The 26,397-nt window shown below is 39.3% G+C and overlaps 1 protein-coding gene across 8 annotated transcripts in view; it reads right to left on the bottom strand.

The window, feature by feature from the left end:
* The window catches only part of LOC103176376 (RNA-binding motif, single-stranded-interacting protein 1), a 125,604-nt gene that overhangs the window by 18,664 nt on the left and 80,543 nt on the right, over window positions 1-26,397 (bottom strand). For all 8 annotated transcript variants that reach the window (XM_042336111.1, XM_007889854.2, XM_042336113.1 and 5 more), the window contains 2 exons: window positions 14,724-14,782; window positions 8,779-8,870 (listed from right to left, as the gene is read on the bottom strand). In XM_042336111.1, coding sequence (XP_042192045.1) covers window positions 8,779-8,870; window positions 14,724-14,782 — 151 coding nt within the window. The remainder of the gene's footprint in view (window positions 1-8,778; window positions 8,871-14,723; window positions 14,783-26,397) is intronic.

Genomic DNA, 26,397 nt, shown 5'->3' with positions numbered 1-26,397 from the left:
GCTGTTATTATTCTACCCGTCAGCAGAAACTGAGGATATGGAAATGAGCCCAGTGTGAGTCCAGAGTGCAGACATATCAAGTACGTTAGATTCCATACCCAGAAGGCAAACGGATTGCAGTAGGAAAGTAACGTGGACCAACACAAAGTGATTTAGGAATGGGAACACATACCCAGTGCCAAAATACCTTTTGTTGATGATCAACAACTGCAAATATTCCTGCGATTGTTTTAAAAAGGATTTCAGCAAACAACACCTGTTGTCTTGAGCTTCCAATCCACCAGATTAAATATTAGCTCTTTGAATTTCACTTCAGAATTTCAAGCCCCAATTTCCTGCCCTTTTCTGAACTCTTTCCAATGCAATAATATTCTTCATTGTGTGACACTGTAACATGATAATGCATTTGTGACACAATTTATGTCAATAAATAAAACAAATTCACCAAACACTTTTTTTTCCAATGAAGATAGTGTCACCTCAATAGGAATGGAACATGGTCTTCTGTTCAGTGGAAGAGCACAGTATATAAATATCTGTCCAAAATATCGGATTGCAAGCAAAATATTTCAACAAGGTCCAAGATGCAGATGAGGATTCATTACAGTAACCAGCAACACGTCATCCACAGGCACTCAGCTCTGACATCAGTTATTCTTCCAGAGATATCGATTAGCGATAAAAAAATCAGAGCTCGAGTTAATATACTCGTTTTGTTTGGCATTGACTGACATGATCTTGGGAGTCAAACAGCTGTCTGGGATGAGGTGGTTTGGCCTCAGACCTGAATACAAATGCACAAATAACCTCTGTATCTACAGCAATGGCCAAACATTACAGATGGATTCAATAAAGACAAAATCTTTTCAAATGTTTTTCTCTTTGAAGCTCTGTGAAGTCCTGATATATTACAGTAAAATATTACTACTTCTGGCAATAGGCTAATATAAAAAAAGGAAATATTGCCAGGTAAGCAGGTTAGTATATTTCCATCCTCGTCTGTTCACTTGCTCTAGTTACAACATTTTTGGTAGAAAAATCGGACTTGAAAGATGAGTTCCACAAGCTGATGATTTTGGGAATACACACCTCCAGACTCAAATATTAATTTCAGATAATGTATAAAAAAATACAAGGCAGTTTTATCACTTAAGTCCTACAAACTTAAGTACAATTCTTGCTCCTTAGGTGATTGCAGAAACAATTTTGCTTCAATTTAGTTCATTCGAAGAATGTGAAATAATTCTGCTCTTAATGTTCCATGTGTTTGTATCGATTCCCTCTCTGGAATACTCTGCACTTTTCGGAATTGTAAATGAAATTTAGTATCTAAAGTCTCATTAAAAAATTTCCATTGAAAAAAAACACAAGGAAACCACATAGAAATAAATGCAAGCCAAATTTAAATTTGTGGTTTAATAGAAAAATGGAAATTGATGACACGCCTATTGCATGAAATAAAGGTTGTTAAGCAGTTAATTGCAAGAATGTCAATTGTTGTTGGTTATAAAAGGAAGGGATTGAGACTTGCCATCACTGTGTGTGGCTTTTCCTCAACAGCCCTGCAAATGCTTTGCTGCCTCATCAAAGTGCACCACAATCTCCTTCGTCAGCTCATTCAAATGAAGTGACTTTAGCTACAGGCAAACAAGGCATTGCTGAAACCCCAAACACATTGCTCTCTACATGGGTAATTATTGCCATCAGTCGTGCCATTGTGTGCAAGCACTTAGCCAAAGGATGAGAGGCAAATCTGAGGAATCCCTTGGGCCACTTTTACATACTTCATAGTGTCTGAGTTACTAGCAGCGCTGGTGGACGGCTGTCTAACCATCATTTCAACAACAGTAATAATCCTTGCATTTAACATAGCGCTTTATCGTTTTATTAGGACGTCTCAAAGTGCCTCAAACAATATACTGTAAAGAGAAGTGACTGTGTATTTTGTGGGCGAAACGGGGCAGCCATTTGCCCAGCAGTGTCTGTCCCACAAACAGTCATGGATTGAGCAATCAAATTTTTGGGGTGCGGGATTATTACCCCCGGAAAAGTAATCCGCCAATCGAATAACAACTAGGTTCCTACTTACTGCTGGTAAGCAGAGTATGGAGTGTGGAGTAAAGAAATTTGCCTAAGCTTTCACCTTGCCTGGGAATCAAACCAGGTCCTCTCGCTTGCACTGAGCTACTGGACTCCACATAATTGGGATGGTAGTTAACATTGCGTGACACAATGGATATAATACAGTGAAAGCAATAGACCTTCAAAGTAAAGGGCAAAATAGTCTCATTGTGCATTAAACTAGCGACATAACAACTCTTTGTACTCCAAAGCAAGTGGTTCAGTTAATGCAATGGCTGAACAGCCCTCAACATCTTGGGACAACTCCAGCAACAGGAGAAGAGAGGACAAAACATTGGTGGATTTTTTTTAAGAAATGCTTCAGTAATGTATCTTAGTCGATGCTTCATTTACCTTCAGTTCTGGCAATGGCAAGATGCCATTGTCTTAAGAACTACAAAGTGAACCACAGCATCAGATTTCTCTTTGTTTTTCCACATAAACTTAGTACATACGTGGCTTTCAATTACATATCTGTACCCTTGCTTTTTTTTGCCCTTTTATTTTTATAAATTCACATTTTTTTGTGCAGTTCACCTCAGTTGGATTTTTTTCTTCCCATAAAGTATATTTTTCTAGACAGCACTATTTACCTCACATAGCCAGAGAGCGTGCAAATATTTAACTAAATCATTTGGCTTCAAAACATCATCTGCTTTCGCTGCTGTAGAATTCCTATTTGGATTGGGCTTGAGACACCGTTTGCTTAGTTGCTTGCTGTGGTGATCCTCTTATTCATAAACAGTGGCACCGTGCAGGGGGTGTAATTCATTCAGCAGTTGATTTTTTAATAAAGATTTTACTAGATGGCAACTGTCCTTTCTTTTATTTCTCATTTCGTTCTTTCTCAGTCATTCTCTCTACTCCTGCTCTCTTTCCTCTCTCTCTTCTCTCTCTACGACTCAAATTGGTTTTATGAGGGTTTGGCAGCTCCTCTTCCCAATAACCATTCTTCCAATGTGAACCAAGGTTGGGATTGTGCCATCGACTATTTTGCTGTACGAGGCATCAAAACCAAGCCTGATCTTGCCCACCTATAAATAAGTAGGAACCCACTTGTTAGTCGATCGCTTTTCCAGGGATAATAATCCCTTCAACAAAAATAATAATAATAATCTGGTCACTCAATCCATGACTGTTTGTGGGACGCTGCTGTGCACAATTGGCTTCCTCATTTCGCCCACAAAATATACAGTCAATTCACTCTACGGAATATTCTGTGAAGCACTTTGAGACGTCTCAAAGACATGATAAGGCTCTGTATCAAATGCAAGGATTATTATTATATACCAACATTTTTCTTGGGTCTTTTCATCAAAAAATCTCAATATAGGAGGCTTAAGGAGTTCAGCACAAGCAGAGAAAACACGTTGAGCTTCTCTCTCTTCCTGTTTCCCTGAATCTTCTCTTTTAATTTCCTTTCTTAATCTCACAGTCAATTTTTTTTCTTAAACTGGAATCCCATTTTTGTTTATTTAGTCCCCACTAATTGCTTTTCACAATTACTTTTCCTTCAGATTTCTTCTGGTTTCCCCCACCCAGGACCCATTACCACAATCCAGTGTGTGTGAGTGTTTGTCCCTCTGAGCAGCAGATTAACAAAGTGCTAACTCATATAGAACATGAAACCCCGATAATCACATGCCACAGTCACCAGCTTTAGCAACATTCACCACTTAATAACAATCCTTACATTTGATACAGCACCTTATCACGTCTTCGAGACGTCTCAAAGCGCTTCAGAGAATATACTGTAAAGTGAATTGACTGTATATTTTGTGGGCGAAACACAGCAGCCAATTGCGCACAACAGCGTCCCACAAACAGCCGTGGATTGAAGTGACCAAATTATTATTATTTATTTTAAATTGTTTTGAAGGGATTATTACCCCCAGAAAAGCGATCCCCCAATCAACTAATAATTGGGTTCCTACTTACTGCGAAGGTAAAGAGGTAATCTGTAAATCTGTAATTCTGATCTGATCATGATTACAATAACCAGAGAAGTTTATTGTTATAACCCGGTGATTATCTTCTCCTTCTGCTGAGGGAACAAGACTTACAGGGCACTGCCTACATAGATTCTCAAACAGGAGGAGGACTGTAAATAACAGGGGAGCCTTGGCTTAATTTATGACAATTGCATAAGAAATTCAAGTGTACTAAATTATTTCTGTTCGAGTAAATTTAACTGCAGTTAATCCTGTTGAAAAGGAAATAAAACTTGAAGTGAAAGTGAGTATGTTTGTGTCAGTGTGAGATTTTTATATTGTTAATTTTACATACTGTAAAGAATACTGTAAAGAAGGGGAAAGTTGTGTGAATAAATGCTCGCTGAGCAGATCATTGACTGAGCATCAATGCTGTAATATACACCTGGGATCGGCAGCCTCTGATGTGTTAGCAAGCTCTCCAACTATTGGACAATCTGATTGGGTGTAAATTGATCAGTGTAAATGCTAATAATGACCTTTATAATAATCCTTAATAATCCTTGTATTTGATATAGGGTCATGTCTTTGAGACATCTCAAAGCAATTTGACTATTTGGAAAGAATATGCAGCTGCCAATTGCGCACAGCAGTGTCCCACATATTTACAAAGCAAAGATTATTATTAATATTGTACAGAAAATAAAATGTTGCTCCTTTGACCAAATAAATCTCCTCCTCATGTTTCCAACGGGCCACGAGCACCTGGAGAGTCAAGATGACATGACGTTGCTGATAATTGGACACTGCTGTTTGTTACTGCTCTGCGAGGCCCTGGAGGATTCCCATGGCGTGTTAGCTCTGGGTTCCACACAACAACACAAAACAATACCATTGCACGCACAGCATGATGGGCTTCTGGGCTAACTTGCTGCTGGGAGGGGAAGGGGGGACACATATAATAATAATAATAATAATCCTTGCATTTCATATAGCAGCTTATCACGTCGTTGAGATGTCTCGATGCGCTTCACAGAATAGACTGTAAAGTGGATTGACTGTGTATTGCTTTGGTAGAAACGCAGCAGCCAATTGCGCACAGCAGCGTCCCACAAACTGCTGTGAATTGAGTAATCAAATTTGTTTTTTGAGGGATTATTATTACCCCTGGAAAGTGATCCGCCAATCGACTAATAACTGGGTTCTGACTTACTGCTAGTAGGTATAGAGACAGGTGGATTAACGAAATTTGCCCAGGAATCAAACCCGGATCTTCTCGCTTGTGAGGTGAGTGCACTATCCACTACGCTACAGGACTCCATATTCAGAAATCAGGCCAAGATGACACTGGGGCCAGAGTCAGATCTTCAAACCACTTCAACAACATGAACGGCTTGTCATGTACTTCATAACAGCAATGGTGGTATGAGGCTAAACTAAAAATCGCAATTAGGTACTGCTTTTCATGAGCAGCAAACTGCGGCGTCAGGTAGTCAATGAAAGCTGTCATTTACCAAATGTCAAGAAAGCACTGAACAATGTTGTCTTTAGACCCTCTTTTTCCACACAGAATTCCTAGATTCCATCCAAGGGTCCATGATAAAAAATTCTGCAGATAATGTATTTCTCTGGGATTCCAGGATTTGTAATTCCTTTTTGTAAACCTTACTAGCGCTTACAGAGAAGAACTACTCCCCAGTCTGGAATAATTCTTTTTGAAACAACCTTTTGATGGGTGTTGCTTAAGGTTTTCTCTGACCTTTAAGCATTTGTGATGTACTATTAATTTCTGAAACAAAGTAGAGCCTTTGAACATTTCGCTCGCTTTCTGCATTTTTATCATACATTCCTGAACTCGGAGAACTACTTTGGTAAAAGTCAGATATATCTAGGCGAGTTCTGTCACACTTTATAAGATTAGATCAAAGACTCCAGCATTCTGTAAAGCTCTGTATCTGATGAAAATCATACAAAATCTTTAGTCCAGCTTTGAAGTTTCTTAAGGCATAAAGACCCTCCACAATTAGGGTCACTGATTACTGAGATTGTTCTGAGACGTAAGCATGTTCCCTTGTGTATGTGTGTACACATACTCTCTCAAAATTTTTTAAATCGTCTTACTATTCGTGGAGAGAATTACACACAGATTTTAAATAATTGCTCATTAATCAGTATTAATTGGCTTTGTTTTCAGGACAATTATTATTGCTAAATTTCTGCCAATAATAACCCAAATTTTGGGAGCACTTCTATCTCCTCTGCTAAGGCCACCATTTTGAGTCTGGTAAACGGCAACTTGTAGCTGTGTACAATCTGCTTTTGTTCACAGAATCTAGAAGCCACAGGCATAACGCACTCACTTTACTTCCCCATTCCTTGGTTGAACTGAAGAGTTAAAATTAACTTTGTTTTTAATTGTCATATTAAAAGCAGCCTTTTATTATCTTAAAAATCCCTGTTGAGAAACATGGGAACAAACTAATTATGGAGGGGAAATAAACCTTTCTAGAGACTTGCATTTGTTAGAATTTTTTCCTCTTTCTAATATTCCATCAATGAGTCAGTCTCACAAGCAGGACAGACGATCTGCTTTGATGGCACCTTTAATAAAATGAAGGTAGTTTGAAAAAAAACAAAGTTCACAGAGAGGACAGGAAGGAAGGTAATTAATTTTCTTTTGGGAAGCACAGTGTTGATCAAGGCCCCTCCTGATGGCAGGCTTTCAGCACTCATCTGAGAAACGTTAACAAAACCTGCCCTGTGTGTGTGGAACTGCTCTGAAAAATGCAGGGAAAACATTGACAGAAAGACAAGAACATATGCTTTTAGACACAGAATGGGGTCAGCAACTAAACAGTCTGCTGTTCTTCATTACATAACCACAGTATGAACAGCATCTTCCCAGGGAGCCGATTCAATCAATTTGGTCACTCACTCCCCGACTCTGCACAATCGGCCTCCGTGTTTGGCCACAAAATACACAGTCACTACACTTTACAGTATATTCCGTGAAGCGCTTTGAAACATCTCAACGACATGACAAGGCACTATATCAAATTTAAGGATTATTATTATATTATTATTATTGCAGATTCTTCAGCGACCAGACACCAGATCACCCCTGCAGTGACCATCAAACGGTCAACACCCCAAACGGAGGTGTTAAAGAGAGGTTTGTGCAGAATTTCCCTGACAATAAATATGGATATAAATACAACAAATTGGTCATTTTCAATCTACGACTGTTTGTGGGACATTGCTGTGCGCAATTGGCTGCCGCGTTCGCCCACAAATATACAGTCAATTCACTTTACAGTGTGTTCTGTGAAGCGCTTTGGGACGTCCTCCCGACGTGAAAAGCGCTATATCAAATGCAAGGATTATTATTATTATTATATGGCATCATGACTCTACACGTCACAACCCAGCTCCTGTATACTATATTCAGGATGTAATCCGACCACACAAGGCTGGTTATGGTCTTGTACACACACTAGGATTCTTACATTTATCACTTGAACCCGTTTCAAACATGTGATTGCTTTACTAATAGCCAAAACCATCAAACAAATCAAGATTCACAGGTCAAAGTTCAGCTAAAACCAGGCTGTTCTTTTCTCTCTGGAAGAACTAATTAAGACAGAAACCAAGCTCCTAATTAAAGTATTTGTTCCGTTTGACTGGCCTGACAGATAAGAGGCACTAAATCTTAAGAATTTGCTCATTCAACTGACTGTGTGTAATCCAAATGAGATTAAACTGAAATCTTCTGTAATTTGTTCAGTATGGTTCCCATTTTAGCTTTGTCGGAAACTTCATTCAACTCAGTTTTTGTCTAAATGAGATGGAAATACTTAAAGGATTAATCTAACGCAGTGTAGCTAGTACTGCATAAATCATAATAATAGTTTGGTCACTCAACCCACGACTGTTTGTGGGACGCTGCTGTGCGCAATTGGCTGCCGCGTTTCAGCCACAAAATATACAGTCAATTCACTTTACAGTGCATTCCATGAAGGGCTTTGAGACGTCTCGCAGACGTGATGAGGAAATTACCTTTAGTTATAAATATAGGTTTTTAAAATCAATGATCCTAATTACAAATGCACAGCATTGATACTTTGCAAGTAACTCATCAGACTAGTTGTTAATCTGGTCCACTGGCCACTTGTTAAACCCCTTGTTGGTGTGTCTTTGTGCTACAAGACACTTTGGCTCCTCTGGAGGTATTAATTGAATTTTCTACATGAGTGAGCACTGTGTGAGACATTGCCTACAGAGGAAAGCCCTTGAAGTGATTTTGCAGCCTAATAAAACTTGGGCATTTATGAGGTTGAAAATCCGATTCGTTCTTTAACCTTCAGTCCTCCAGCGCTGAGCACTAAACAGCAGATTGGTGAAGGGGAGGGGAAGGATGTGCTTTAGCATATATCCTGTGAAGTACTTTGAGACTTTCAAAAAAAGTATAAATAAAATAATAATAAATTGGACACTCGATCCATGACTGTTTATGGGACGCTGCTGTGCGTAATTGGCTGCTGCGTTTTGTTCCAGTATATTCTGTGAAGCGCTTTGAGATGTCCCAACCACGTGATAAGGCGCTGTATCAAATACAAGGATTATTATTTTAATAACACCTGTGAAAGTTGTGTAATAGAACAAAATAAACCAGAGTTAAAAAATATAGATGCTCCTCCTCATGTTAGTTGGTAGCGTTTAGTGTTACCTTTGCCATTTGGGCTTGCACACCGTTGCCCTTTAAAGCAGCTACGGCCTTCTGAGCAGCTGCTGGACTGTCAAAATCCACAAAGCCATAGCCTGCAAATGAACATCAGAGACACAGTTAGTACTAACCCAAAGCCCAGTCCGTTATTCCCAATCAAAAACAAACATCCACACATTAAGGATCCATACAAAGTATTTCGCCCATAAAATGTACAGTCAATTCACTTTACAATATATTCTGTGAAGTGCTTTGAGGCGTCTCAAAGACGAGATAAGGAGCTATATCAGATGCAAGGATTATTCTATTATTAGCATCTTACCATTTAGCAGGTGTGAAATAAATGTAATGGGCTTATTATTTGGCCAAATCAAAAAGTTTAGAATTAGCATGTGGAGAACGCAGTTCACCATTTGACAAGACAAGGCAATGGGTACAAGGGACCTTAGCCAGAGGTTTCTGCCTCTGCTCAATGTTAGTCTTCAGAAGACAGAATGTTAGCTTGCAAAACGCTGCACTTTCTGCTCTGCTATGGCTTTAAGAGCAAAGAACAACAAGATTACATTTGTATAGCGCTTTTCACGTCAGGAAGACTTCCCAAGGCGCTGGACAGTGTACGGCATTTCAGAACCGAACTGGGGTCAGGTGAGGAGAAAGGAGGGGAGGTGGCGATGGCATGGCCGAAGAGGAGGGTCTTGAGGAAGGACTTGAAGGAGGTTAAGGAGGACGCCAGGCAGAGTGACTGGGGAATGGAATTCCAGAGATTGGGGGCAGAAAGGCTGAAGGCTCTCCCGCCAATTGTGGGGCGGGTGGGTCGGGGGACGTGGAGCAGCCAGAGCCGGCTGAGCAAAACACAAACAGGAAGATGAACTGTGCTTGTGTTTATGTGCGTTTGTGTCTGGTGTACGATATTTTTGACAAGATGTAAGCCAATTTAATGGAAATAAATTTTTTGTTCTTGAAGACGTCATATTATAAGTGAAGCATAAAAAAAACGACCAACTTCTGGGTCACTGATTCACTTCCTGTTTGTTCTGTGCCCAGGAAGCTGCTAGCGTCACTTGAAGTGATGGTAATGGTGCTTACTTTGCAGTTTGCATGTGCAGAAACATCAAGACTGCACAGTTAGTTATGTCAGCAGTGACTTGACAACCCAGAAATGTTGCCTTTTTTTAAAAGAATCAGAAGTCAGTGAGTTAGTGCAATAGTGAGTGTAGTGGAGTCCTGTAGCTCAGTGGTTGGAGCACTCGTCTCACAAGTCAGAGGACCTGGGTTCAATTCCTGGGCAGGGCGAAACATTGGGCAAGTTTCCTTACTCCACACGACTCTCTTTATCAGAAGTAAGAGGAACCCGTTGTTAATCAATTGGTGGATTGCTTTTTGGGGGTAATAATCCCTCAAAAAAAATTAGTTACTTAATCCATGACTGTTTGTGGGACATTGCTGTCTCTGTCGGTCCTGCTGTAGATTATATATTCAGAGGAAGCTCCCATTGCACTCACTCTGTACAGTTGGGGGGAGAGGAGGAGGGGAAAGAGGGGAAGGGGATGAAGAGGAAGGATATAAGAACATAAGAATTTTCTAGACAAAAGAAGACCGAGGTCCATCCAGTTCACCTGGCAGTTGCTTGTCATGTCATGTCCCAAACTATATACTGTACCCTGAGATGTTTTCTCTGAAAAAATACCTATCTCATTTTCTTTTGAAAGGTACATCTGAGTCATTGTTAATTGATACCATACACAATTCCAAAGTTCAAAATTTAAATTGTATCTTATACATTTCCACTCTGTAAATCAGAATGGCGTTCAAGTGCAATAAACCCCCAGATGCTCACTTTGTGAGGGTGGGGGGGTGATGAAGAAGCATTTATGGGGCAGTAAAGGTTCAAGGCTCTGTGCAAGATCATGCTAACAATGAGAGAAAAATCACATAACTAAAGTTCGAGGCACATCTGGAGATTGGATTGACTCAAATTACTTAGTCTTTGAACTTTAATCACATTAAATTGTTCCAGTTTTTTCTCACTACAGATCAAGAAACAATTAGCTGTGGCTAACAGGCATTTGGTTTACTCTTCCTGAATATAAACGCAGTCGATGGCACCAATGATACCTCCCAGCGGATATGACTATCACCTTGCATGTTAGAAGATTTCAGATTAACCTCATTTATTTTTTCCAGTTTCTAAAAGCGTGTACTAATAAACTGTTCAGAAGGACAGATTTTCAGGAGATGGAACCTTAAGGGATGTTTGTTTTTCTCCCGTTTTCAGAAGGATAATTTGAATCGTAATTTTTCTGTTCATTTTTTTTAAAATGGATGGTTTTAATCATTATAAATTTGACAGCTTTGCGCACAAGCAAGATTTAGTAGAAGGTTTGAGAGGTGTGTGATGTTCAGATTATATGTGAATATTGCCCAAAAGGATACAAATCAACGTAAACAACAACAACAACAACAACAAGATTCCATTTATAAAGCTCTGAGGGATTCAAAACAGACGACCAAATGGCGTGATTTTTGATGTTTGAGGATTGCTTTATTGTAATTGAGAGATTTAATGTGGAGAACATGTAATCCTTTCAAACCCAGAATGTGGGTAAACAGCCTGCTTACAGCATGTCTGTCTCCTAAGGCAAGGGCAAAGCCATATTATAATTACATTATCATTTCAATTTGTCTGCTTTAAGTGCCACCTAAATTCGTGAACACCAATTTCAGTTCAGCAATCTTGGCATTGTATTGATGGAGGGCCATCTGCCAGTGCTGATTGTGGCACAGCACAATTCTAACACAGCGGCGACATCTGTGGAAGATTCAACCCTGAGAAAAGATTTCATTTTGTGGATCGCTGAGGAGTAACTTCAAAATGCAACAACAACAAAATACAACAACAAATGACATTTGTAGAGCACCTTTCACATCAGGAGGATGTCCCAAATGCACTCAAGACTGGACATAAAAATTGAGATTTTAATAATTATTTTATCAGCTTTTTAGAAATATGAACAAACATTACAACAATTTTAAAGTAATTAATAATGATCATTTGGTCACTCAATCCATGAGTGTTTGAGGGACACTGCTGTGCTGCCGCGTTTCGCCCACAAAATACATTCAATTCGCTTTATAGTATATTCTGTGAAGCTTTGAGACATCTCTACCAGCTGATAAGGCGCGATATCAATTGTAAGGATTATTTTCGTTATTAAATGTTTTGTGCTGCTGACATCTGGTCATTGCTGTAATACACTGCAAATTTCTTAGGAGATTGGTTTCCACTTTTAAATGCTATAGAAAGGCAGCAATGTCAACAGAGTACAAATACAATATCCCTAACTGGTAAACAGCACTATTGTACATGGCATAAAGTTCCAGAATGTGGAAGGGGATAGAAACATCCGTGCAGAGTTAGTATTGCAATATTGATTTCAGGTCAGCTGCATCTCTGGTTACCAAACACTTAAGATCAACCCGTTTTAGTCATTTGTGGAATACATTACAGAACTCACAGAGCTCTGATATTAACACTTATCCTTCTATACAAGCTACAACACTATTCAATTTGGCACAATTGTGTAATCGTGTTTTCTAAGGGTTCAATAATGATATTCAAACAATAATCAGGCACTAAAATGTTAGAATGTTTTGCACTCCTCTTTTGGGGGCATTCATTTAAGCTGATAATATGGTCCATGGACACAAACTGCATCATCATGTGGGCATTATTCAAATGCAAAGCTGGTCACTGAGTGCTGTTCGGCTATTCACCCACAGATCAAGGGAAATCACAACCTAACCTGATCCTATGCTTAAATAATATCTGAAACGAAGCACATTTCAGCAGTGACCACTGTAGAGTGATCAGCCATGGGATTGGTTCCCCAGTCCTCAGCCCATGGACAATGTAGCTTAGTGGTTAGGGCACTCGTCTTGCAAGCGAGAGGACCCAGGTTTGGTTCCCGAGCAGGACAAAACCTGTGGCAAGTTTCCTTACTCCACATGCATCTCGCTACTGCATTTCGCCAACAAAACACACAGTCACTACACTTTATAGTATATCCTGTGAAGCGATTTGATGACATGATAAGGTGTTGTATCAAATAATAATTCTTGTATTTGATATAGCGCTTTTCATGTCTTCAAGACGTCTCAAAGCGCTTCACAGAATATATTGCAAAGTGAATTGACTGTATATTTTGTGGGTGAAACACGGCAGCCAATTGTGCCCAGCAACGGTCATGGATTGAGTGACCAAATAANTTTTTTTTAGGGATTATTATCCCTGGAAAAGCGATCCGCCAATCGACTAACAACCGGTTCCCACTTACTGCTGATGAACAGAGGCGTGTGGAGTAAGGAAACTTGTCCAACGTTTCGCCCTGCCCGGAATAGCACCCAGGTCCTCTCGCCTGTGAGGCAAGAGCTCGAACCACTGAGCTACAGGATTCCACTATGCATTGAAAGTAAGTGAAAAGTAAAACATTTGCTATGGATTTCTGTGCTTGATCTCATCGGTGAGTATTAGGTTCCGACAGGAAATGGAATCTTTCCAGGCTGTACAGAGATTTCCAAATACCATTCGGAAATATCTCATGTAAAATTTACCACAAAGATTACACTGAAAATACTTCTTCATAAAGTCACCTGCCCCTTGAAGCCATTTGGGTGGGATTCAGCTTTTCTGCATCTTATTCTGCAATTCTCTGAAATATAGTCAGTTACCTATCTATTCATCATAGGAGTTTTTTTCCCCCAAAAAATGCGTGTGCAACATTGAATCCAGATTTCCACAATGATTTGGGTTAAAATCAATAATTCTCAGTAAAGTGCCACAGCTGCTGTGTAAATCATAGACTGAATCCTCTCGAGATATTGAAATGGAATTCACTGAATTCAATTAACAGGATCACTTTATACTGTTCACTGTCTGGCTTTGTGCAATTACAGCACAAAGCTGGGACACTGTGTTAAATGGAGTGCAGTTCAAATGAGCAAGATTAGGTTTGTGATCTCTGTAGAGAGGACTAAGTGTGTGAAGGGAGAACATACATATGGAACAAACTGAAGTACTTCTGCTCATTACCTTTTTAGTTTTAGGCTAATCTTGTGCAATATGTTAGCGCTGCTGTTGGCTCATAAAATCTCTTAATTAATCGCATTTAAAATTCCTCAAAATTGTTGAATGGGCTTCTTTTTGAGACAGGAACTTAGCCTGGCCTCACTGGGGGTAGGATGAGGAAATCAAATGATCAAAGTCAAAAACCAACAGGAATTCTGCTCTCGTGTTAACTTTCTCTCAAAGTGTCAGTGTATATCTAATAACTGTAATCAATTGCTATTTCAATATTGCTGCTCTCTTTCTTAAACTGCATCGGAGTGCGAAAAGGGAAAAGGCTCCACGGTACCTAGAAAACTCAACATTGTGATTTTTTTCCCCAACCATCATAATCCCTCGTGCGGCTGAGCTCATTACACACTGCATGCTTCTGAAGATGTTCAGCTGATATTCACCATTGCATTCGCCTCACTAACATGGGTGCGACAATTGTTTCCTGCCTTTGCAAATGCTTCAGGCACCACAGAATTCAACAGAGACAATATTCCCACAAAAAACAAAGTACCAGATAGGACAAGATCCCCAAAGTGCCGCTGGCAAAATACTGTCCTCTTAAAGAGGAGTGTTGTGCAACCTAGACACATTTATGTCCAGGAGCCATTTAAAAGCTGACATTGTTTAGCCACACTTCCCTTGCAGATTGAGCAGGAACAGGAAACACTGGGTCCAGATAAAGACAAAATTGCAACCATTACCGGTTAAATCGTCAGCAGAATGACCATAACTTAACACTTTATATGGATCACATTTCTTGAACAAGGTCAAACTGGGTTTTGATCCCAACAGGATACCATCAATAAGAACCATCAATAACAAGAGTGTGTACCTTTGCATTTATTAGTTGTCTTGTCCAGAATAGCCTTTGTGGATACTATTTTGCCATACCTATAAAAGCAAGGAAGAAAATTAATTGAATATTAATGGTAAATCTTTGAGATTGAGATTTACCTGAAAATTATCAAAGCACATAAAAGCAATAAATTATGAAGTATAATAACAAAACTTCTTATTTAAGTATTATTTAAGTATCTCGCTATTTCAGTGAATGTTTGGAACAGGCTCCCTAGGGAGAAAGTGGAAGCAGAAAGTGTTGCAAAAGCAAATTATATACATTAGATACAATTCTATCTTGAGATAGTATATAGTTTGGGACATGATATGTGCAAGCGACTGCCAGGATGGTGGAAGATGAATCTTAGTCTTCGTTTGTCCCACAATTCTTAGGTTCTTTTGTGGGATTTTGTGGTGTTGGATCATCCATCAGTCCTTTAACTTCAGTCCTTTCCCCTCTGGTTCTGCCCTTTGTGCCCCCCTAGTCAGTGCCAGCTTGGAGTAAGCCAACCTCTCTGTTGACTCCTCTTTGCTTCCTCAGCTTTGAAGATAACCAGCTTGGTGTCTGTAATGATTACTGTATCTGTTAGCTTGCTCTTCATTACAGTCAATACTCTGCTCAGCGAACACCTTGCAAAGCTCATTATTTCATCATCAATGCTGACTACAATTACTGCTGAAGAAATGCAAGTATCAGATGATGTATTGGTCTGTACCACAAGTGTATAACTATCAGAACCATTTGTTGCCATGTTATTTATTGATATTCAATATTTCAACAGTTTCTTCATGTCTCGAATTACTGGTGTTTTAAATGCAACCACTTCCCTCAACAATGTTGTCTTTGAGAGTCGCAGAAAAGCAAGGTAGGAAATGTACATGTTTTTCTAAAATCTCATAAACAACACAGTGGATAATCGACCACAAAATGGGACAGTGTTCTGGACTCACTTTGCTTCCTAGTCACCTAGATTGTTAACTATTCTCTTAATGTACATTAGATGAAGCCCATTAATAAGATTGGGTGTCACGGCCATGAGTGCTTATATACTGAGTGAGAAACATTATGTTTGTACAAACATTCCAGGAACATGAATGGAGTAAGAATAAGGAATTAATCAACAACAGTTCAAGATATGCCAGGCATCCTCCAGTAATGATACCCTGCTCAGAAGAACGACAATTGCCATAGGCACAGAGTTATATAAATACTCCTCGTTATTCAACACTTTCCTGTGAGAAAAGATTGATTTGAAAGTTGTATCCTTTCTTGTGAAGCTTTGATGCATTATCTTAATGGGTGGATATGGCACATTGTTATGTGCAACATTTGCTGCCACATTTACCTACAAAAACACAGTCCTTACACTTGCCAACATTATTGTAAAGGAGTTTGACACATTTTGATGCTATAGGCACAGATTCTTTCTTTGCCTTTACAGAATATACTGTGAAGTGAAGACTGTATATTTTGTGGGCGAAACCTGGCAGCCAATTGCTCCCAGCAGCGTCCCACAAACATTTAATGCTAATGTGTTGTTCTGTTACAAAATACATCAATGATACGACATATGACCAGGTAACCGTCATCTCTTTGATGTTGCGTTGGCTCCAAGGTAACACCAAGGTAATGAGAGGTCAGAATTGAGTCGATCTGCTATGATAGTCTTGGATCTCTGGTACCTGAGCAAGGTGGGTCCATGTGACTCCATGGCACTGCTGTTGATGGGCCAACTAGTCTGGTTGTTTAGCAGGACATGTAGGAGCACGTCAGTCTCTGGACTCTGGGAGTCTTCCATTGCTTCAGTTATCCTCACAGGTCAAAGCCCTAATGGGTAGTGTGGTTCAAGCTGGACAAGCAGTAGTATGCTTGCTAATCAGTTTTAGGTTTATCCTAATGCACACTCTAGCCTAGCTGTGCTAAATCTCTGTACGTAAACAAGTCCCTCTGGAGAGATGTACATACACCTCACCAGACAAATAGAGATGATGCCTTTGTGGAACTCTCAATAGTTTGGTTTGGAGGCTCTTAAACATGTGACGGCTCATCACCAGAGCTACAACTGTCTTGATAGAACAAGACAGACATTGAAACAGATAAGGGACTACATTAATATATTTAGTTCTTAAATTAACATAAAGTGCTGCATTAATGTATCGTGTTCCTAAATTAACATTTTATAATGAGAACATTAGGTTAAAAGCAGCCTCCCAAGGTTATTGAATGTTTCTAATACATTGTGCTGTTCTTTGCAACTTAGCAAAAGACTGTCATACAAAAACACAATATAATAATAATAATCCTTGCATTTGATATAGCTTCTTATCAAGTACTTGAGATGTCTCAAAGCGCTTCACAGGATATACTGTAAGATGAATTGACTATATTTTGTGGACGAAACACGGCAGGCAAATTGCACACAGCAGCGTCCCATAAACAGTTGTGGATTGAGTCACCCCATTTTTGGGGGGAATTATTACACTCTGGAGAGTGATCCGTCAATCGACTAACAACCGGGTTCCTACTTACCGCTGGGTAAACAGGAGGTGCATGGAGTAAGGAAACTTGCCAAAGGTTTCAACCCGGCCAGGTATGGAACTGGGTCCACTCGCTTGTGAGGCGAGTGCTTAACCAACATGCCACGTGACTCCTGTTCATGATGCTATCAAGCAATCACGGCATTAACTGGTATCTGTATACATTGCATTAAATTAACATTTATTTTGACAAGATGTACACATAAATTTTCCATGTAATTTCATTACGCTTAGCACAGACCAGACTGTCTGGAGTGAGCAAATGCTGTGAGAATGAATGCAGTGTAATTTACGATGTGAGAGTGTGATAGCAAGGTCTAGTGATAACGAAAGGGGGTAACAGTTCTAAATATTGTCTAAACTACCACACACTGAACAAATGAACTACAGCATTCTCATGACTCATTTCACAGAGTCTGTGCACGTAACAATAAGTCTACTGTAAATTGGGATGTCTCGAAGACATGAAAAGGCACTGTATCAAATGCAAGGATTATTATTATATTATATAAACTAAAACCAGCACAAATAAAAATGCATTTATAATTACATTAAAAAGAAACTGTATCCCTGGTAAATCTTCTAATGCCAGGAAACATTATAAAGTGTCTTATTTTTGATGTAAGGCAGATACTGTCATAGAAAAACCTGTTCTCAATGCCTTTCACAATACACACCGTCGCTACCTGCAGTCTGCTCAGAACTCTTTTTGTTTGTATTTCGCTGATATAAATGCCAGTCAAGTGACCTGAATGCTTCACTGCTCCACAGCCAAAGGAGATCATTAACTTGCATTAACTTTGAATTGCAGGATATGTGGATTCTAAAACGTTAAGACTGATCCAGCTCTCATTTGACACGTAAACATGCTCACTTTCCCACAAGTGACTGGACAATTAACAAGAGCAGGAAGGAATGTTGGTTGATTTATTCTCCCCTTCCCTTGTCCAGGGGTGAAAATACCAATTGTAGAGGCTCAAACAGCTGTCTCAACTAATCTCAGGTAAGTAAGTGATCACAAACCTGCCATAGCTCTCATCAACATGGCTCAGCTCGGAATTGTACTGGCCTGTGCGGGAATCAACAGAATTTGTTCCAAACATTCCCCGCGTCCTGTAGAAATTTCGTACAAGAAATCCTTCACAATATGTTGGTAGTTCTCAGCACTGAGTCCATTAGTGAAGAGAGAGAAAATGTGAAACTATATATTCCTAAACTTTCAACCTAACCTGTGCAAACATACGCAGTGAGATGGGCTCTGGTTTGCTTTTCTGAACAACTGAGGAAACTCAATAGCACCATTATGTTCTATTTCTGTTGCTTTAGATTTAATACTGACAGCGTTACAGAGAAACTGAGCTCCTGAAGGCATTTGCTAGCGATAGACCATTATACCACCTGCATCTGGCATCTGTTGAGATGAACAAATTTAGTTAGTATCGACTCAAAGAGCACAAAAGCTGCTTTGAGTCTTATGCTGTGTATCAGATTAGTCCTGCCATGATTTCTGTGAGAGTTGGCAACTCAAGCAAGTAAATATCTGCACTTAGTTTGACCAGCCGAGAATCCAGCTTATTTTGAAATGACAATGTGGCCAGAGTGAGACAGAGGTTTGATCATTGAACTTTAGCAGTTTTCAGTAGGCAGTGTTTACACAAGAGAGAATTTACTGAAAACCAACTACCAGTGTCTTGAACATGCCTGCAATCATTCTGCAACAGAGCGTTCAAGGGCAGGATCATATCATGTAAATGAGGATTCTTTGGGGATTTCAAACCACTTCCTGTCTGTCTGTCCTTACTCTGTTCCCCTCAGTCCATGTGCTGCTGCGGCTGAGATCTGGGAAAAGCTTATTTGTGGAGGTGAAACTTCCTGATTTGTATGGTGTGGGTCTGACTTGCACAACTTACAAACACATCTATTTGAGAAACATGAAATCATGGTTAAAGCACACAAGATCAGCAATTTAAAGTGTGGGGGAGTGGAAGATATACGCTAAATAGGAAATATCGATTTCTGAAGATGTTAGCAGAATACTCGTTCAAATGCTAGAATATTTGTAAATAGACTCAAACCAGAGGTCAACGCTGATACTAAAGAAAGATGAGATTGACTTGAGGCAGCATTGGAGAGAAACACTGACGCATTATACTTGTGCAGAACAATAGGAACATGGCTAACTGTACAGGGCCATAAAAATAGCTGCTTTTCCGTACATTACCAATTGACATATTCATTACCTTTCAAGGCCCGTTAGCACCAAACTTTCCAATTGTTGGACCAGCAAAGTCCCTACAACAGTAAGTAGGTTCCAAATGCAGCAGATATCTTACTCAACACACCTCTGTTTACTCATCAGTAAGTAGGAACCTGGTTATTAATCAATTGGCGGGTAATAATAATTTGGTCACTCAATCCACGACTGTTTGTGGGACACTGTTGTGTGCAACTGGCTGTTACGTTTCGCCCACAAAATATAATCACTTCACTTTACAGAATATGTATCTGTGAAGCGCTTTGAGATGTCTCAACAAATGCAAATGCAAGGATTTTCATTATTGGATCATACTTGCTTAAGCAATATCTCATTCATTATTTTATGTTTTAATAATAATAATCCTTGCATTTGGTATAGCGCTTTTCACGTCTTCTCGACGACTCAAAGCGCTTCACAGAATAGACTGTAAAGTGAATTGACCGTATATTTGTGGGCGAAATTTTAAGTTTAAAGTGTAACTTGGCAGTGTAAATGCCAATGTATTAGTGACTTTGTCATTGTGTGGCTTTTTCTTTATAAACCTGGTCAAACAGATATTTTGTTATCTATTTACAGACATATTTACATACATATTTTAAAACATACAGTAATGTGCCATTTACACGATTGTACTTTTAATAAGCAATATATGTTTGTATTCATTGTTCAACTATATTCAAATTACTTTTTTTGTAAATAAACTAGAAATTCCTTTGTTTTGACTATTTGTCATTCAGTACAGAGATAGAAGGGTTAAAGATGAGCAAGTGCTACAGCTCAATATAACAGAGAGTTTATTACCTCTTTTGTTTGGCGAACATACATATAGTTTACCTCACATCCGAGGGAACATAAATAGAAACCTGTATACACAGCAGCTCAAGAAAAATAAAGCTGATTAATTTCAAATTAAACCAAATATCTTCTTGGTTTTGTGTGAAGCTCTAACAAAATACATAGATGCACAAATAAATCACATTTTAAATGGAGTGATGATCTCCATGGAACTTGTTACAGTATTTTCAATGAGATATTTTTGGGTTAAGATTTTACAAATATACTGTAATGTAATTTATTTGGAGTATTTAAAAGCATGAAGACTGTTTTCTGGAAAGCAACTAGTGGTAATCAGAGGCTAAGCTGAATTTGTAGCTCTCTTTTCTAGTAACTGATATTCTAAACCTTTTGACCGTACAATAAACCTGTCGACTGATAATGAAATTGTTGTGGAGAGAAACACATTGTGAAATGCAGCCCTAATAATCCAAGTACCTCCAAGGAGGTCCCTTCTACACACACCCTCTCATCCTCTCAGAGAAGCCTAACATGAACATTAAATAGCAATTCACTTACTCGCTTTTCTAAATACTTGGTGCTACTGTTGTTAATTAAGTCTCTTGCTCCTATTTGCGGCAATGTTATTGATTTCTGTGGACCCTGTTGGAAGTTATTTTGAGCCGCGCTGTAATAACAAGTGCTATCAAATTAAGCAAAAAGCAAATTATTTTCAAAAGGTACATTAGAAATGGTTAAAGTATTATTTTAACTTGTGAGCAAAAGAAAATCTTATTAGGTTTAAGGTGGCCGAAGGAGAGTGAGTTGTTGTTTTTGTTGTTAAACCAGTGAAACTAAATACAGCCTCCCCTGGCGTAGCAGTGACCGAGATCAGCTAACTCAGCACCGACTGCAGTTTAAACCTGGGACATTCTGATCAGTAAGACACTGGACACAGCACAAGGCAATATCATTACCCAGCAGGTAAGTGAGAACCTTATTAAAATCCTTTCTAGGAACCCGTGACAAGCCTTTCACAACACAAAGAGGTCGGCAAATCCCTTTTGTTACCTGAACACATTTTAAAGCTGGGCTATAAATTCAGATACAGTATGTATATTTCCACTAACGTCCGTCGGGACAAATAGTGGTTTTACTAATAGGCTCTGCCTTGCAGTTTACATTTACAATGCAAAACCTCTCCTATTTCCCCACGAATGGTGTGCATGTGACTGGTGCAATAACCAGAGAGGATTAAACAGAATAGACATGTATCGAGGTTAAGGAAAGTGAAAGGTCAAGAAGACAACATAATGCGCTCGGAATGGAATGACTCCCCAGAAAAACATGAAAGCCATCTTGAATTTAAAGACCCTTTCAACTTTTTTTTTGCCTTGTGTGCTAGCACTGTGGAGAAGGGTAAACGTTGAATACTATCTATTAGGTTTTGATCATCAATACAATTCATTTGACGACTGAACACAACTGTTTTTCACTTTATTTCTATAATTTCCACTTCTAATATATCATGTCTCATCAAAAAAGATTTCATCTTACTTCAGAACCTATTCCAACTACTATGCCTTCCTTGTCAGTTTATTCTAGGAACATAGGAACAGGAGGAGGCCATTCAGCCCCTCAAGCCATTCTATTAGATCATGGCTGATCTGTACCTGAACTCCAATTACCCGCTCTTGCCCCGTATCCCTTATTCCTGACATAACAAATATCTATCCACCTCAGTCTTGAAAAGGTGAATGGATCCAGCCGTAATCCACAGGCTGTTGGGGGAGAGAGTTCCAGATTTCTACTACACTTTGGGTGAAAAACTGCCTCCTGATTTCACTCCTAAATGGCCTGGGTCTAATCTTAAAATGATGCCCCCCTTGTTCTGGATTCCCTGCCAGAGGAAATAGTTTCTCTGTAGCTACCTTATCAAATCCCTTTATTATTTTAAACACCAGAGTTTAAACTGGTGTTTACAATAATAAAAGAGGTAAGAACATTTAGTATTGATGCCCAAGAGACTCTAAACATAGCTCAAAGTTCCTCTGATAGTCAAGACAGCCCAGCGTATAAAAGCCACACCGCTTAAGGTGGACTGGTCACATGGTAGTAGATTGGATTGCTGAGAGCTGCTTTAAACTAACCTCGGGAGGCTGGGTGTTATAATTGGCTTCATTGCCTTCAGGCTAAGGAGGGCAAAGTTGGCTGGTGTTCCCATTCCTGATCACTATCTTTTTGACTCCTGCTGACAAGTGCACGACATCAAAGGTATTCCCCTCCTCTATTAACTTCCACACTGAAGGTTTAACATTGCTGCTAAGGAGGGAGTCACTGCTGATCACCAGGAAGCTGCTTTGGTTGGTTTCCATCTTCCAAACACTACCTGGTGCCCCTGAGCCTCGGCAACTCTCAACATTAACTGCTACACGCAATGTGACTGTGAATGGCACAAACGTCAACGAGGAGTTAGGTGCTTCACATTAACCTTCTGTGTGGCTTCACTGGCTCTTAATAATAATAATAATCCTTGCTTTTGATGTAGCGCCTTATCACGTCTTCAAGATGTCTCAAAGTGCTTCACAGGGTACACTGTAAAGTGAACTGACAGTGTATTTTGTGGGCAAACTGCTAACAGCAACAGCTGTTCATTCTTATTGGAGACAAATTGAGTGTTACGTGAACACTGTGAGGAATTAAAGCTGTGCAGGTTACTTAATCTCTACACAGATTGTGTTCATTCTACACCATCCTTCCTTTTTATACATGACAATTATTGCATTTCCTAAAGAAAGTACGAAGGAAGAAACTGTATCCAGGACTGTTATGTTATGGTCTAATGTTGCTCATGAGTGAAATATCAGTTTCAATTAAATAAAGAACCCTTGAGGTGTACTTTCATTGCTGTAGTCTGTCTTATCTTTAAACCTTTATAATGTTTCTCTTTAATCTGTTAAAACTTCTGACGAACATACATACAAACAATTCCAGCTGAGAACAAATTACTGTGCCTTATTTATGGCTGCCATCAATTATTTAGAAAGTACTGCAAAGTGGAATTCAATATACTTTCCTTTGTACTTTGTCTCTTTCTTCTTCCAAACAGCTATTTGTCAGAAAAGCAGCATTAACCCAAGGAATGTCCTGAAGCATCTGATTGCTTCCACTGACAGGGTTTCCAGCATCTTTCATTTTGCTAAAATATTCCCAGGGTGTTAATTTTGCAATGTTTTCAGATGAAAAGGAACATGCCTTTGTTCAAAGAAATTCAATATTGAAAGGATTAAACATGCCACAACGGTTTGCCCAGCCACTGTGTATAAAACAAATGAGCTTCAATATTAAAGAATAAGGATTTGGGAATCCATGTAAGTAATCTTTGTGGTGATTACTTATTATTGTGCTTTGACCCTAACAAGGTCTAAGTATTTCGCCCACATAGTACACAGTTACTACACTTTACAGTAATATCCTGTGAAGCAGTTTGAAACAACTCAACGACGTGATAAGGCGCTATATCAAATCCAAGGAATATTATTATTATAAACACAAAGCCTTACTTGATAGATTTCTAGTCAAAATGTGTTTCATGCCCAAATAATTGAGATCATCAATTGATTTTCAGGGCTAATTACCATCAACTGCACAAAATGATATGGAAGTTCTGAATGAAATCTTTCCTGATCAGGTTAATCTGTATCACTCTGTGCAACATCTAACATACAGAAGTGTGATCAGAATTGGCGATTGTGTTACTATATTTACATCTGTGTGAGCACGGTGGAGGCCAGGCACATTGTAGAAATGATAGCACAAGCATCCGACTGCTTCAGGGAGAACGTTTGTGTGATTTCACATTCAGCACACTGGTGAAAAACTGGAAATATTGGAACACTGCAGCAAACAGTCACACTCTAATGTTGTTTAACCTCTTGTTTGCAAACAGCAAGCCCCAAAATGTTTTATTTTTATTAATAGGCATGTTTTTAAGATGTAGTCAGCCCCAACTAATCAAAACTGCCTTTACTATCGCTTACCATATAACCTGTACCTCAGGCGTTTAAGATAAGAACATGAGAATTGCCAGACGNAAAAAGACCCAGGTCCATCCAGATGTTCACCAAGTTAATCATTGTCACGAGGATGTGTGGCAACTCATTTGGGCTGGGAATGGGTTAGTACCTAATGTCCCATTTGCTGAATTCTTGATTTCCTCTGTGTTACTAATGGGAGATGAGGTGCTTCTGCTGATTGAAGGAAAATAGTTCTGTTGCACACCTCCTGCTTCCAAACAACTGGCCTCATTGTGTCCTTGTCAGAGGCCTTTGGACATCATACATATCTGTACACTAAAAAGCATGTGGGAGGGCTGACCAGTAGTGACACGCCGGATACCATTGATTCACACCAGTAACCGTGCAAAACACTGACAACTAACTGAGATCAAAATGCTGCTTAACAAGGTTTCCACAGGACCCCTCACAGCTAGTGACTAACTAAGTTTGTGATTCCGTATCATTCTGGTTAACATTAGCCTGTGGTAAAACTACACTAAACTGAACTGAACTCCGGGAACTAAAGACTCTGTGAAGCTACCCTGCCTGAGGGACGCTGTATTAGTGCAAGTTGTCGTTGTAAACTCCAGCATGAAAACACTGCCTTTAGGAGAGTATGAGGATAAGGTGGAAACAAATCGGAGCCTTTGTAGCTCACGACTGAAGGTTGGTAAACCCCAATGCAATTTGTCAGAAGATAAAGTGATCCCATCAGGGCAAGGAAGACACATTAATGTGTTTTGACGTCCTGCATTACTCAGATCAAAAGGAATACCAAACCAGATCTTAAAGGGCTTCCTCACAACTGCTGTAATATCTTTGAAAAGTATCTGTGCACTGATGTCTCTGATGCCAGGATAAGGGTAAGTTCACTTCCATGTCTCTGGGTTTAGCTGACATTCTGTACTTTGTTACAGCAGAGCACAGCCGAAACACCACAGCCAGAAGAAAACCTGGTCCACACAGATTTTTCAAGTACATGTTTACAATAATAATAATCCTGGCATTTGACATAGCGCCTTATCATGTCTGTAAACCACAAATCCATGATTTAGAAGTGGAACTCTGGGTGCAACTTATGAAATTAGTTTCAATTTTCACTCCTTACTTTGTAATAGCCACGTATGTATTAATTTAGTGAGCAATAGAATGAGTAATAGATCACACACTATTTTGCGGGGAAGTTGAGATAAGGACAGTTTGGTGATAACTATATAGCTTGGATACGCACTGTGATTACATTGCTCTGATCTGGGCAAATGCGTGGGGTGTACCCACTTTCTTCAATCCCCTTTTTCTCTACAATTAAATTTCATACTCCTGTTTCCTGTTGCAAATGTTTCCTTTCGCACCTCAATCCCCTCTATACTCATTTGTATATTAAATACAAAGTTTTCAATCCTTTTAAATCCTTTCCTTTTGTGTATTTACAGCTGCAACGACAACATTCTCAGGCACGTGTTGCTTATTTTTGTTCTTTGCCAAGCGAGCAGCCGTGGCTTTATTCTTCTCCAATTCTCTCTTGTGCTGATTACAGACCAGACTCGAGGTTGGCACAGTGATTGACACATGATAGAAAGCAGAGGCATAAGGCAGCAAAGAGAGCAGAGAGGAGAGGCAGCAAACAAGGGAGAGACGCCAAGTCAGTCCGAGAGACTAAACAAGAACACAGTATATAGATTTCAGACAAAAGAGTGAGATTGAGTCAAGATAGACTGGAAATAGTCAGGATAAAGAACGATTGAACTGGGACAAAACGACAAAGCGTGAAACAGAACAGGAAATACCTACAAGCAGCCGACCAGAGAGGGAGAGGGAGTCTCTGAGAACAAAAGCCGAGATAAATAAGAAAAGAAATTTCACATTTGAACTTTTGTGTGATTTTAGTGAATGATCTAAATATATGCAGAAGAAAGTCTTGTTTGATCACAAAGTCAAATAAGGCTCCCAGAATGGAAGCTTTTGGTGCTTTAAATAGTCTGGAAATGAAAATGAGTTGAAATTTTTTTTCCAACCCAAACTGATATTTAAGAATATTTGTT

This window comes from Callorhinchus milii, unplaced genomic scaffold, assembly GCF_018977255.1.
Source record: "Callorhinchus milii isolate IMCB2004 unplaced genomic scaffold, IMCB_Cmil_1.0 Scaffold6, whole genome shotgun sequence".
Classification (NCBI taxonomy): Eukaryota; Metazoa; Chordata; class Chondrichthyes; order Chimaeriformes; family Callorhinchidae; genus Callorhinchus; species Callorhinchus milii.
Note: the sequence above shows the minus strand (reverse complement) of the source record. Positions and strands in the feature narration are given on the sequence as shown.